The 15,000-nt window shown below is 39.7% G+C and overlaps 1 protein-coding gene across 15 annotated transcripts in view; it reads right to left on the reverse strand.

The window, feature by feature from the left end:
• GTDC1 (glycosyltransferase like domain containing 1) overlaps positions 1-15,000 on the reverse strand; it is a 314,519-nt gene that overhangs the window by 27,878 nt on the left and 271,641 nt on the right. For all 15 annotated transcript variants that reach the window (XR_012056851.1, XR_012056850.1, XM_072931740.1 and 12 more), the window contains one exon: positions 183-292. Coding sequence is in view for 13 of the 15 variants with exons in the window: in XM_072931740.1 (XP_072787841.1) it covers positions 183-292 (110 nt within the window). In the remaining 2 variants the exon portion in view is untranslated. The remainder of the gene's footprint in view (positions 1-182; positions 293-15,000) is intronic.

Below are 15,000 nucleotides of genomic sequence, written 5' to 3' on the forward strand. Positions count from 1 at the left end.
TAAAATAAAAAATGCTTACTGTCTTTAATAATTTTAATTTTACAATGTATCAATAGTATTTAGTTTCACAACTAGGAAAATTCTAAGCACATTCTTTAAGATAAAAAATACAAAAATGAAAACTACTTCTGGAAGTATCTACTTTATGGTAACCTTAAAGTAAAGAAAAAAAGGAAAGGTACCTGGAATTTCACTGAAAGTCTCTCCAAGGACGGACACATGGAAAGGCAGATCTTGCTCTTTCAGCTTCATCAGGACTTTAAAGAAAGTTTCAGGATCTTTGTCATGTTCCCTTAAAACAAACAGAAATCATCTCAGCATTGTCTACATTTAGTTGTGAAATTATGGGAGGTTTTGTATTTATCAGAACGCTACTCCTCTAAAATTGTACTTTTGGAGACTAAATTTATTCAAATAATTTCCCTCTTTGCTTCTCCTGCATGGCTGAACATTTTCCTCAGTGCAGCACTTGGGGGTCTAAACTCAGTTTCATCAATTTCTTCTCCATCTCTTCCCTGTCCTCAAACAATGCATTTACTCTTCAAATTATTAGCTTTGAAAGTGAGAAGGACTGAGCACCTACCTGAAGGCAAAATCAGTTTATAAAATGGGCAGGGAAAAAAAAGGGGTTTTTTTCCCCTATCCAAAAAAATATGTATATGACTTCCATTACAATTTTTTTTTTTTTTTTTTTCAGGAGAAACAGGTTGAACAAAAACTTCTCCTAAACCTACAGGATTTCTCAAATTGGAATTTTAGGAATTCATGCTATACTCATTAAAAGCTTTCAATCCATTCGGTGCTTTAGGTAAAGAAAGGAATAAACTACCACAAGGCATTTTCTACCTTGAGATTTTTAAGGAGTTAACTGTAAATTAAAACATAATATAAGAAACTTGTAGTTATTTTTAATTTCAGTTGAAGATAATATTAAAGGTTTGTATGGGCCTGACACTCAATGACATGAAACGCAAGTTAGGTTATATAAAAATAAATTAACCCCCCAATTTTCCAACCTATCTTCTTTACTAGCACAGAATGAAAGGTTCAAAAGGTACCACAAATGATTTAAAATTCCCAAATTCCTTAAGTTATATTAAAAATGGAATGAGATAATTTCCTCACTCTAAGGTGAATATTATATCTTGCATTTAATTACTCTGCTTTAAATTATTGTATTTCAACAGATGTGCACCATATGCCTTTAAAATATTTTGGTTTTATTTATTATTTAGAAAATTCCACTGTTTTCCTTCCTGTATTAAGGAAAAAATCTATATCTCAGCTGTCGTAGTGTCTCTCTTCACAGAGTAATTTTGTAGAATGAAATATGTAGGTCTCACACTAGTATATGAAAAATTAATAATTATATCATTCAGGAAATCTGAAGCCAAATGGCATCTGCAGCTCTACACGTGTTAATTTCTCATTCAGTCAATATTTTTGGTTTAGGGAATTAAAATAAATTAATCTTATAATCAACGTGACTTCCCTAGGCTGAGAACCCTCCAGGAATTGTGGACTTTTCAGAATTAGTCACATTTTCTTAAAATAACGCCAGACAATAATCGCTTTTAGAAGTCCTCCATTGTTTTGTTCCCAATAATAAGGAGGAATGCAACTGCATAAGCCTTGTAATTTGTTTCACATCTGTGAACCAGGAGTTTTCACAGCAATTCCAGCAACCCAAGCACTGGTTTGGAGGGTGGATTTCTCCCAGTTGCAAAGATCTCAGATCTTTGACTATTAGTTTGCTGCATGCTCATGCTTAAAAGAGCCACCTGTTTCTGGTAGGTAACTTCTGTGCAGAAACTTTTGCCAGTATTCAGTTCCCTCCAAATGCCCAGCTCGAAGAGCCAACACGGGATCACATGGATTCGGATTTAGCTGAAAAATAACATCCCTGCTACGAATGCTTGCAAGGAAAACTTCTATGCTGCTGGGAGTTGGTGTAATTCATGACAGAATTTCCCCTGAGCCTCAGTTTTCCCTGGACAGGCTTCTGTGTGTGCTTTGTGATGCCACGAGCCCACCCCGGCTCAGCTCATGCGGCGGACCGGCGCGTCCCCGCGCGCGGAGCCGACAGACTCGACAGCCACGACGCTGACAGGGATCTTTCCAAGCTCTTCACAGCCCTGCTATCAGCTTTGCAGTCACAAAAAGTCCTTCCAGCAAAGGATATGCTTTCCCTCTCGCTTTCCAGAAGAGACCAGGGGTCCCAGAGGCAGCCAAAAGTGGAGGATGCTGTTGGAGCCACATTGTCAAGGAGCTGGCAGGAGAACACGGAGCCTTACAGCTCGGCGAAGCCACATAAGCTGCACATATTTAGGAAAACTGATAGGAATTGGAAGTTGCAGCTTTGTTTAATAGGTGGGGAAGAACAGAAGGAAAATTTGGCACCCAGAAGGAATGCTGAAAGGGGAAACGTTTCCTCTGCACTGGAGCTTCTCTTGCGGGTTTTCTGCTGTAGGTGATCCTCCTTCCACCCCCAGTATAAAATGTTTCCCTTTTAGGTGACACTCCCAGATTTTAATGACATATTTTGTACATCTTGTAGATTTTCTGTTTGGGGGCTCACTCGTCTGAAGTGACTTTATCAGTTCCTGTGACTTCTCCACACCACAAGCATTTTATTTTCAGTTAAGACCTCCAGAAACCTCCTGGCCCGTGCACCTACAGGCTGCAGTGTATTATTATTCTTGCAGAATACTGTAGGCATTAGCTGCTCCTGGTAGAAACAAATAAATAGTACAAGACCACTCTTTGCTGCATCAAAAAGGAGAGAGCTCTGTTTCTTGGCTGACATGGAAAAAATCATATACAATCCAGTCTGCCTTACTCAGCAACAACTGCTAAACACACCAGATTGCCATAGCAGTGATCGTGGAAAAAGATGAACACAATATGGAATGTCTGTTCTGTAAAGATCTGCTCAAAATGATGTGCACTTTTGGCTGCATCTGTTGCATTTTTGAGCTTTATTAAACAGTATTAATTATATATACTCCATTTCCTGAAGAAGAACTGCAAAACCATATAAAAGCCTGATATTAAAATGCAAACTTTTCTTTTAAGATATTATGTTTGGGGAAAAATCAATATTATGTGACTCCAGGGTCTGGCTTTGTTGTTTAGTTGAGGCATTTGAAATGCTTTTGTATTTTCACTTGATTCGATATGCATCTGGTAAAGGAAAAATAAGAACTAGGCATGGTATGAAGATGCTCTAAATTTCATCCTAAGAACGTGAAAACATCAGAATGACCAAACTATAGCTGGAATACCACAAAACAGGCACAGACACCACAGCTGTGCTCAGATTGGAGAGTCCTGCCTCGAAAGCATTCAATCTCCATATTCAAATACTACACAGCTCTTGTTGTTATCCAGGATTTTTTATTATTGACTCTAACCCACAATTTAAGAGAGATATCTGAAGTCTCTCCTAGGAACTGGCTGAGGTTTAGTGATCTGGCTAGGGGGTGTGGCCCAGGTTTCATCCTGATTTAGTGACTTCCCTTTGTAATCTGATAAAAAACTTTGAGAAATGTCCTTAAACAGGGAATGGGAGTGTGGTGGGAGCAGCACCACCACTACTGAGCCTCCATTATTATCTCTGCCTCAGATATTCTGCTCATAAAATGGGTGTGACAATATTATTTTTTCACCACAAAATGATGCTGTCAGGGTTAATTGATGACTTGACAACCCACTTTTCAGCCTAAAGTAATTTTAAAAAGCGACGTCAGAACGCTCTGATGATGCTCCTCTATACAATCAAAGGCAACATTCTCCAAAACACCCCTCTGCTCTTCAGGGATTTTGGGAATTCATCCTGAGCCCTTCGAGCCTTACCCATTGCTGGGACTGGAAGCAGAGTACATGGAGATCACCTAAACTGGAGTTATTCTCACCCACATCCCTAACCAGTGATGTGAAACACATTCTTCAAAAAAAAAAAAAAAAAGAAAAAATTAAATAGCAGAACTTGGCCCTTTACATTATTCAATGAATATTCATCTCTTAAATTTGGGTGAAATTCAGTAAGAGACCCATATGGTCTTCTCTGACTTTAATTTTTTAAGTATATGTAAACTTATCCTACATGGTGATAATCACAGTTATTTAGTATTTGGAGAAAGGCACATCTACCAATGCAATTAGGAAGTGGAAGAGTGGTGGAAAAGCAGAAGGACTTACTCAAAGGGGGAAAATAAATGCAGTTGATTAAAAATACATATTAAAAGCTGGGGTTAATACATTTATCAGTTAAAAAAAAAAAAGTGCAAAACGAGGGGAAAAAGTCTTAATATTTGAGAAAATATTCTATAAATACCATGTAATGCTTGTGAAAGCCACAGCCCTGTGGTGACTTTGAAGACCATCAAGTCCCACCATTAAGGCACTACACATTCTGAAAGGGCTACAAAAGCAATATTAAAAGGGTTGATCTTAATCTTAAAATATTTAGCATGGGAGATTTTCAGCAGGAGAGAATCCCAAATTGTGCAGGCACGATTTGTATTTCACTTTGTACAGTGCCTGAAATCCAAGGAGTTCCTCCTGGCTGCAGCTCCTTCTGCCTCCCCTAAAATCACCTTCACATAAGAAGGGCAAAGGTGGGAAATGGCACAAAATCCTCAGAAGTTAAAGCAGCACTTTCATTTTATATTTTTTTTAAATTTGTTAGGACGTATAGCAAGAGGTAAAAGATGGATTTCTGACTGCCTACAATGAATGCTAGAAAATAGCTGATAAAACTGGTCACTGAAGAATCGCTCATTATTGATGAAGCTGGGCAGCAATTGTGGACATCAAGGACTGGAGAGCCAAGAGACATCCTGGGAGAAAAGAAGGGGACAGGGGACATCAGCCAACATGTCTGGAGCAGAGTACAGGGAATGTGTGAGGGGCTGGGCAAGCCCATGAGCACAGAATCAATCATTAAAAATAAAGGAAATGAGGTTTCCAAGACACAGACCTTGATGTGGATGACATTGACCCTTTTGTTTTGGGAAAGTGAAGTAATGAGGAGCAAGTCTGGCATCAAACAAGGCAGAGGTACTGGGCAAAGCAAATCAAAGAGTAAGGAAAACACAAGAAAAGAAAACAAATATGGTAAAAACTAAAAAAGCATGGCATATCAAACACAGGGAGGAGAAGGGTAATACAGGGTAAAGAGAAGACCTACACACACCGTACAGAACTAAAACCAAGGCTCCACTTCATCCAAACTGAATTTAAAGAACAATATCAGGGATTTTTCCCTCCATTATACTATGCACTGTATTACACTTTGATATTGCACGTTAAATCTTGAGCTCAGAAAAATTTGAATATAGGTTTATTATATTCAAATAATATTAGAAAGCAGAAGTGTGGCCATAAAAGATAAACCTCACCTTCAAAACAGAGAATTACAGAATTGCAGAATTTTGGTCTTTCCCTGACACTGATTTCCCACAAGACAGCTCTGCCCAGGTTTCCCCATTTGCAAGATATGGTCTTAGAGGAGCTTTCATTTACAAAAATATGGTGAAAATCACAGTCAGTAAATACTTTAGGAGAATAATATTCTTCTTAAAGAAGAGGACTCATGTTACAAGCCTATTCAATACATGAAATGTAATACATTCCAGTAATTATTTTCACAGAGGACAGAAGGCTTTCCTAAATCAAATGACTTTAATATACATTTTCTATGTTAAGACTATGAGAGGAAAAGAAGAGGACAAAAAAAAATTAAAATTCTAATACCAAATTCTGGTAACAGTGCTCATGATAAATGCAAAAAACGAAATGTTACTGCCAGGAAAGCACAACTAGAAAAGAAACAGGGAAAGAAGAAATAACTATGAAAATGCACACATGAAGGAAAAGTTAATTGCTTTCCATTTATTCAATTTATCACAGTATTTTTCTATCTTTTTACATTTCCAAGATGAGGCTGAGGTAGACTGTAAATATGTAGTTAAGTTCAGTGAGTTTTCTTTTTCAGCTGATCTGCTCTACAAAATGTCTTTGCTGTAATTGTGCCTCTAAACATTGTCTGGCATCATCAGCATCAAAAGTTACCACAATATTTAATACCCCCTCAGTTCACAGAAAATGGAGTCAAGTAGAAGAAAATATTTCTGCATGAAAAAGGACCCTACAGAATAAATTTCAGCTGGCAATTTGTAGGTCCTACAAGCAAAAAAAAAAAAAGGTCCTGATCTTGCCTGTGCTTTCAGAACACCTTTGCAAGCCAAGGAATTAAAAAATGGCACTGGAGAGGCAAAAAGCAGCCAAACAGTACTGGCAAATACAGTGTTTTATTTTCTATTAGAGCCCATGACGTATTTACAGTGAGGAGTGTGTATTTTACCCTCTGATTTGTTCAAATTGCTGGCCTGAGAAAAATGGGTGGCATTTTGTTTTACGCTGGAAAAGCATTTTCTCCTATCTCCTGTTATCTACAAGAGATTCATAAAAAAAGAAACAAGAAAGAACCTTGGGAGTTTATTGTTTAGATTCTTCTTCTCCCCTCACAACTCATGAAGAAAAAACTCAAAATAAAATATTGCACGTCCCTTAACCAAAGAAATCTCAGGATCAGCATCAGTCATGGAGCCTCCTGCTTATTTCCTAAAGGGAGATTAAGCTTTGAAGACAAAGACCATCATTTGGTCTCAGTTACCTTGGTGTAAAAATCAATGCACTTTCATTCCAGTGCTTTTCATTTCTTTTACTCCAGCTTGGCCAGTCAGGCTGTTCCAGGATTCAGATAAAAAAAAAAAAACAACAACCAAACAAACAAAAAAACCCCAATATTTTATTTCAATTTGCAACAAAACCCTGTAAGTGCTACAGACTACCCCAAAGAGTTTATTAAAAAAAAAACCAAAAACTTCCTTTAGTGCTCCAAGGGTAAGAGAACAAAAGGTTTTCCTGTTGTTGGGAGGTCATAAAATATCTGAGTGACCCTGACAGCCCTGATGACCATACACAGCATATCCTACTGCAATGCAACTATAAAATACTGTAAAAAATCATGTCATGGCAGTCATAAGATGGTTATGAATATGGTAATAAGTAGATAACAATCTACTAAAGTAGTTCCTTGAAAGAACAGAAAAGGTACATAAATATAAATTTATATATAAAGTACTACATAAAAACTATATTATTACAGATTTTCCTGGGAATGGTGATCCCACCATACAGGACCCTCTCTGATTTCCATGATGGATTCCCACAACCAAGCTACAACTACTTAAAGCTCCACCAGGTGCCCTGCTTGGGTCAAAAAGCACATCCTGCTCTTTACTGAGTAATACCCTGAGAGGAATTAGCTCAGGTGCCCGAGATAACTCATCCTTTTGGGATCTCCAAGGAAGAAGCTTCCAACCAGGAACTTTCTTGGCACCAAGGTTTGCAACTCATTATTCAACAAGATTAGAGTAACTCCAAATCTCACTGCTTTCAGAATGAGGAATCAACTCAGTGCATTGAGTTAGGTTTGTACAAACACAGCTGAGAAAAAACAGCAATTAGAGGACACAGGGAAGGGGGAAAAACATGAAAATATGGAGAAAAGGAGAGCAGGGAGGAGAAGAAGGCAAAGAGACTTGAACAGTTGTAGGGCAGTAAGAAGAGGAAACTAATTAAAAACAGCTTTGATGGAAGAAACATAACCCTCCTATTATTGGTGAAAATAAGGAAGACTATTAGTTCACTTGGTTATGAAATATTTGATTTTTGTCTCTTAAAGGTTATTCCCATACTTTGGTCCAGGGTGCTGTGACTTACAAAGGGGGCTGGTGGCACCATCTGCTAAATTTTCTGGGGACTTTGTATTACAAAACCTCTTCTGTCTTTGCCTATGATGTTTCCCAAAACCGAGACTTATCTTGGACTATAATCTTCTAGAAAAATACCATCCAAAGTTTTCCAGAACGTATGAAGAACAAGATGAAGAAAAAGCACAAACACAACATTACTTAGTAAATCTGCAAACTGCATCTCGGATATGTTGTGGAAGGTCCCTTGCAGAGACAGGGATGGAGACAGAGAGAGGCTGAGGAACTAGGGAAGACTGAGATGCAAATTTGCTGCAGAAGACTGTGTGTGAGGAGATGCCCAGGGAACTGAGCCTGGCAAAGACAGAAGGATGAGGTTTGAAAAGCCAAAACCAGATTGGGTGAATGGAGTAGAAAGGATTGCTTTGAGAGGCATAGTTGGAAAAGCCTTGAGAGGACTCCTCAATCCCACTGTTCACATGTGCTTCTGCTCAAAGACTTGGGTTTCACAACTATACAGGAGGAAAAAAAATCCATCATAAAATGAATTTCCCATCCTGGGAAAAGGGAGAGCCCAGCTCACTGGAGCTGTTAGGGCAATCTGTGATGCATCTGTTCCAAGCCTAAATATTCTTCAGCTGTCCAGGTGATGCAGTTGTAGTCTTACATTAACTCAAAATCAGTTTTTCAACCGTGGCTAAAACATTTATTTTAACAGGCTCTGGAGGATGGCACTGAAGTGGCTGCTTTGTGAGCATCTGGATAGGACAGAGGGAATCCAGCATCACAGAATCATGGAATGGTTTGGGTGGGCAGGGACTTTAAAGCTCATCTTGTCCCAACACCCCTGCCATGGGCAGGGACACCTTCCACAAGACCATGTTGCTCCAAATCCAATCCAACCTGGACTTGAAGGAAAGTTTCTCTATGTGATATTCTGTGTTTCCAGCAGAATCGCAATATTTTTCAGCATTTTTATTGTATTTAAGAAAGTGTAAAACCATCCCATGCAAATGAAAAATACTCATGTGGCTTTAATCTCCATCCCATGCAAATGAAAAATACTCATGGGGCTTTAATCTTGCTTTTGTTACAGGGAACAAGGCTCTTCTCACCTGATACAATGGTGCACAATCTGCAGCAGGTAAGTTGCTGTTTCAGCCTTGACTTCACATGAAAGGAAAAAAGTTTTACACCAAATTGGTCTAAACACAATAAGAAGCAGAATTGGGCCACAGAGCTTAAATACAGAAAAGAGAGTGCTTAGTAGAAGTGAAAGAACCATGTGTATTTGGGGAAGCAGTGAGTAAAAAAAATTAGTTTCATTTTAATACAATTCTTTGTCAGCCTATTAAGTTTTTCAGTATCAGAATGAAGCCTGCTAAAAGTTAGTAAATAAAGGCTTTCAGGAGAGCCTTATTAAATCACTTATGACTTATCAAGTTAAAACTCCCACTCAGATACCTTAATAAAACTTTCAGAGAATATATTTAATTTTCCTGGAAATCAGAAGCCAATTACTAACTACAGTAGTTACTGTTGGCTATGCCACTGATCAGCTTCCTGTAAATAGAATATTTGCCAACAACTTGAATTAGTTCTCTAAAGTTTCGGTTTCTGAAGGTCAAATAACTATGTAACTGCTTAATAAAGAAGCAAAGAAGTACCTCTAAATATCTCCAAGCTCTGATGGGCTTATATTCTGCTCCTTAGGTGAGGTATTAGCAAAGCTTATTTATTTTCATTTCCAAGGCTTTTATTTGCTCATTCCCTTGTGGTAAAGCTGATTTCCATGATGATTCCCTTCTTAATTTTAATACCCTTTTTACTCATCATATAGACATAAGAATTTTCCATAAAATAATGAAAGCCTTCCAAAGGAAATGAAGACAACTAGGAGAGGAAAGTAAACTACAGCTTACTTTTTTTTTTTTTTTTCCCAATTAATTGATCCACTGTCATATGCATATATGAAAGATTTTTTTTTAATGAAAGGAAAATAAGGTTAATTAACATAAAAACCCTCACTCCTTGAGATGTTGAATTTTGTATTTTATCCATGCTGCCTTAAGTGCCTTGATTTCCCAGTAATGACCTAGTTCTCCTAATGAGTAACATTAACCCCTGGCTGTAGCTGTCCAGGACTTAATTGTCAACTGGAGCTGAAATAGGAGAGTTTGCCGATCAGCAGGTATGTGGTATATTAACTCATGTCATTTCAGACCCTAATAAATAAATCTGTTGCTAAGGCAACAGGAACATCAGCTGTATCACTTTTTTCTTCCCCCCTCCCTTTTTAAAGGAAACTGCTTTTCACACTGAGCTTTAAAAAAAAGGAAATTAACTACATGTAACCATAATTAGAAGAAACATCGTTTCTCATCTCAGAAACATATCTACATTAATGAAAAAAGGCATTCAAAAAAGAGGGCTGCTTTCTACTGTGACCAGGGTAACTGAAATTATTTCCCTTGACTGAGGGAATGAGATTTGAAGGATACATTTGAGTGGGAAGAGATCACAAAATATCTCAGCTCTTTTTATTTCTGAGATAGTTCCCCTCTCCTTTTGTACACTGCTGATGCCAGTGGAGGAAATGTTGCTTCAATGATTAATCAGGAGCCCAGGCAATTGAAACCAGGGCAGAAAAAACACATCTCAAACCCAAACACCTTCAGTCCTCTGTGGATCTTTCTGTGAGATGGGCAAACATACAATCTTTTTGGAAAGCTAAAAGGTCAGAGATTCACAGAATCATTTAGGTCTAAAAAGCCCTCAAAAGTCATTGAGTCCAATTGTTCCCCCAGCACTGTCAAAGCCATCACTAACCCATGTCCCCAAGGGTTGCACCCACAGCTTTTAAATCCTTCCAGGGATGGGGACTCCACCACTGCCCTGGGCAGCCTCTGCCAGAGCCTGACATCCCTTTAGGTGAGGAATTTTTTACCTAATATCCAACCTAATCCTGGCACAACTTGATGCAGTTTCCTCTTGTGGTGTCTCAGTGCCTCACAGGTGAATATCACAGCCCTCACCTAGCTCCTGCCATTCTATCTCAGCATGAAGGGATTGTCTTAAATTTTCAAAACTGTATTTTTTTGTTCAGTTTGGTATTTCTGAGTCCCTAGTTACCCACGTCTCATCCAAAGAGCAGGGAGGAAGGAAATTAAGAGATGCTCACAAGCCCTGTTACTGCTCTTGGAACACTTACTTGAGGCTCTGCCTATACTATAAACACAACAAACTACTCAAAATTCTACCTGGCTTCTCAGGTGAAGAATGCAAAGGTAACACAGAGCATCTTTTTTTTGCCAGTATCAAAATTAGAGATGTTTGGTCCTCTGGACTATAATCTATTTATAGCCCTTTGAGTAAACATGCTGTAAGAAAGAGGGAGAAATTGATGCTGAGATTTCCACTATAGCAGAACTTCCACACCTTCAGCACATACTTGACTTCTCTACAAGCTGTTTTCTTGATCAAGATAAAACATATCTTCCACTGGAAGTGCCTCAAATTCCCTTGCTGCAGGAAGACAATTCAAGATTAGGCATCACTGAATGAACAAAGAATGAAAACTTTCAAGCTGTCTTTCCATTTAAGCCTGAACTTCTCTAATTATTTCATTCACTTTCTTATTTGTTATTTGTTTGAGTCACCAACCCTGGAGGGATTTAAAAGCCATGTGATCTGGCACCAGGGGACATGGGTGAGTGGTGGGCTAGGGAGTGCTGAGGGAATGGTTGGGCACTATGATCCTCAGGAGGTCTTTTCCAACCTCAGTCATCCTGTGACTCCAGTATCTGCTCCCAAACTTAACGCCAGCTTGCATGAATGTGAAGTTAGACTACTTTCACATGTGCAAGAGGAGAAAAAGGTGTCAACTTCTACATGAATGTCTCCACATGTGCATGGCAGAGGTTCATCCACCACGTGCCATCAGTGCTGCTGCCCTGGTGAACGCTGTTTTCCTCGGGAGTACCTGATGGCTTTCCTTAGACACTGCTGAAAGTTCCCATTTTGAATTTGTTATTTTACATCCTGTGGGTTTTTTATCCTATCTGGTACCTTCTAGTTAACACTGTACAAACACTTGTATTTTAAGCCTTTGTCTTTAGTCTGCCCTATTTATTCACCACCTACTTGTTCTCTGCGGGCTGTTCACAATTTTGAGGATGCCTGTTGAGCCTAATGGCATCTCTGGTACTCAAATGCGATTTCTAGATGGATTTCTTTCCTGTTTTGCTGTCTTGCCACACCTGCATCTTGATGGGGTAAGATTTGGTCCAAAATATTCAACAGCATGAGGAAAATATGAGTCACTATATTCTCAAGTGCCTCTATAGGAAATAGTTTTCAATTGAGAGTTCAAACAGTGACTATACAAATCTTGTATTGTGCTGCCAAAAGGAACAAGTTACTTTTCAATATATGTGTTTTTAATATATATGCATATAAAATATGTTATCTATTAATTATCTACAATAATATATATATTATATATGTATAAAATAAATACAAAATACTATGAAAAATCCCTTTCCAGGCTCCTCTCCCTCACAGCAAAGGACCCGTGCTTGGCTCACTGATGAAGAGCTGCGCCATCACAGAAGGCACAACACCTACTTCTTGTCCCCACCTGGGACAAGCCTTTTCCAACCACTTGCTCCTGAGTGAAGAGGACCAGGACCTCACATTGAGCAAGCACATGTGGGTACAGCATAGCCTGTCCTCCATGCACTCATTTCTTCATGATATTCTACATTAAAACTCAGATAACTGAGCACAAAATTATCTCTGAACACACCGGTTTCCCTTAAGACCAGAAATCTTCAGATAGTTTTTGCAATCTAGATTTGGCGGGGTTTTTTTTTCCTTCTGAATTTACTCATCATGACTTCCACCACTGTTCCTCCTGCTCCTCTATCTCCTGCCCCATATCCTTCCCCACGCTGTTGTCACACACTGGTAGGTTTGACATGAGATAATGGCCTTATCTGATCTTCCATGTGAACTGACAGCAGCTATTTGTTTGCATGTGTGTGTAAATTCTTGCAGATTCCCTGTGTGATCTTTTATCACACCCATGCAATTAGGGGAAGAAGAATTGATTTCTGACAACTTTTTCTTATCAAATCTTTAACTGCTTAGATGATACAGAACACACAGGGAAAAAGAAAAATCATAAGGTTTGGGTGAATGAGAGGGAATAATGGATGTATAAATCCTGGTGGGTAGTTCTGGGGGAGAGACAAGGATTATGCCACACTGTTCCTTGTCATCTTCCTAAATCACACATCCTTCACCAAATATCAGAGGATCAGGGAATGGTTTGGGTTGGAAGGGACATTGAAAACCATCTCTTTCCAAGCCCCCTGCCATGAGCAGGGGTACCTTCCACTATCCCAGGCTGCTCCAAGCCTCATCTAACCTGCCCTTGGACAATTCTGGGGATGGGGCAGCCACAGCTTCTCTGAGTAACCTGTGCCAGGGTCTCCCTTCCCTCACAGGAACAATTTCTCCCCAGTGTCCCATCTAACCCTGCCCTCTGTCCATGTGAAGCCATTTCCCCTTTATCCTGACACTCCATGCCCTTGCCCAAAGCCCCTCTCCAGCCCTCTTGGAGCCCTGCTGGGTACTGGAAGTGCTCTAAGGTCTGACTGAAGCTTTCTCTTCTTCAGGCTGAACAATCCCAATTCCCTCAGCCTTTCCTCATATTAGACCTTATGGTCTCCTCTGGACTTACCTCCAGCATGTCCAGTATAGTTGGACATGATTTATGGCTGGAATCAGTGATCTTAGAAACATTTTCCAACCTAAAGTATTCTGTGATTCTAAATAGATATTTTATCACACCGCAACCTGTGGGACACCACAAAGTTCTGATCAAATGTTGGAAGCTTGTCCATCAGTCACCAGAATTTTGCCCTCTGTTTGCATCAAAGCCCATTCACACAAAGGGAAGAGTAATTCCTTGGCAAAGGCCTTGTCAGCTCAGAAACCCATCCTTGCCTTTTATCCACAATCCTTGGCCTAAGTCATTGCTGTTAGCAGGGCCTTGCTTTAGGTGTTCGTAAGAAAACATTAAGGCCTGGTGATGAAGGAGAAAACAAATTACTCTGTGGAGAACCTCACGGCTCTGCTAAAATGCTGTAAGTTACTGTGGGCAGAGGTGGCACGCTGCAATCCCTGCCAGGCTCAGGCTCAAGGGGCATGGAGAGGAGGGGCAGGGATGCATCAGAGCACCACTTCTCATGCAGAGACATTTTAACATCACTTCAAAGTGAGAACATGTCTGCTAGAGAATGGCACCTTGGATTTGGATGTGGTTCCAAGCGGGCAGTGAAGAAGTGTTAGGACTAATGCCATATTTCAGGGTGCTGACTGTCCCTGCTATGCCCCACCACAATGAGGTCACCATCACCTCAGTCAGAGATGCTTTCTCTAACAGCAGCACGGCTTCACAAAGGTTATGTAGCCAAAGGTCTTTTGTATTAGGTGAAGGGGGAACACAGAAAAACAACAACAAAAAAAAAATCTAAAAAATTCTTCCTTTCCTACTTGTTTCTTTCTTTTCACCCCACAAATGAAAACCACATGCAAATCATCATGGTAGACAATGGTCGTTAAGCATTATTGTATAGAACAATATCTCCGAGCACTTGGTGCTGGAAGACAAGCAGGATCCCACTGCCAATGTTTGACACACAAAAACCCCCTCACACATTACAACACTTGGCTAAAATTAGTGCTCTTCACAGAGAGCCTCAGCTAGGCCCAAGAAGGGGATGCTTTCAACTGCTGATGCCTGAATAAGGCACACCATGCTTTTGCCTCTAAAAAGGCAATGAGTGCTTATTTTTGGCTACTCTGCCTGGCAAAGGGGCTGGTCCAGCCCCTTGTTTTCACCTGTGCCTGGGCTGTGGGCTGAGGATGCTTGTCTGTTCAGCAAATTCTAGCCCAGAGTCTTAATTTCCTAATTCATATTCATCAATTAAAAATAAACCGTCCCTTTTGATGAGTGTATTTACATAAACCAGTTGCTAAAGCATCCTAACACTAAAGGGTAGGAGTTCAGCCTGGAAGATTTGCATGCAGCATCCTCAGATGAAGGCAGGCGCTTTCGATTTCCATCGAGAGCCTTGCTGCGCTGGAACTCTAATGGGCTTAGAACAGTAAATTTTGAAGAAACTGATTGCTGCCCCCGTAGCTAGTAAAT

The sequence above is a fragment of the Taeniopygia guttata genome, chromosome 7 (genome assembly GCF_048771995.1).
Source record: "Taeniopygia guttata chromosome 7, bTaeGut7.mat, whole genome shotgun sequence".
NCBI classification, from domain to species: domain Eukaryota; kingdom Metazoa; phylum Chordata; class Aves; order Passeriformes; family Estrildidae; genus Taeniopygia; species Taeniopygia guttata.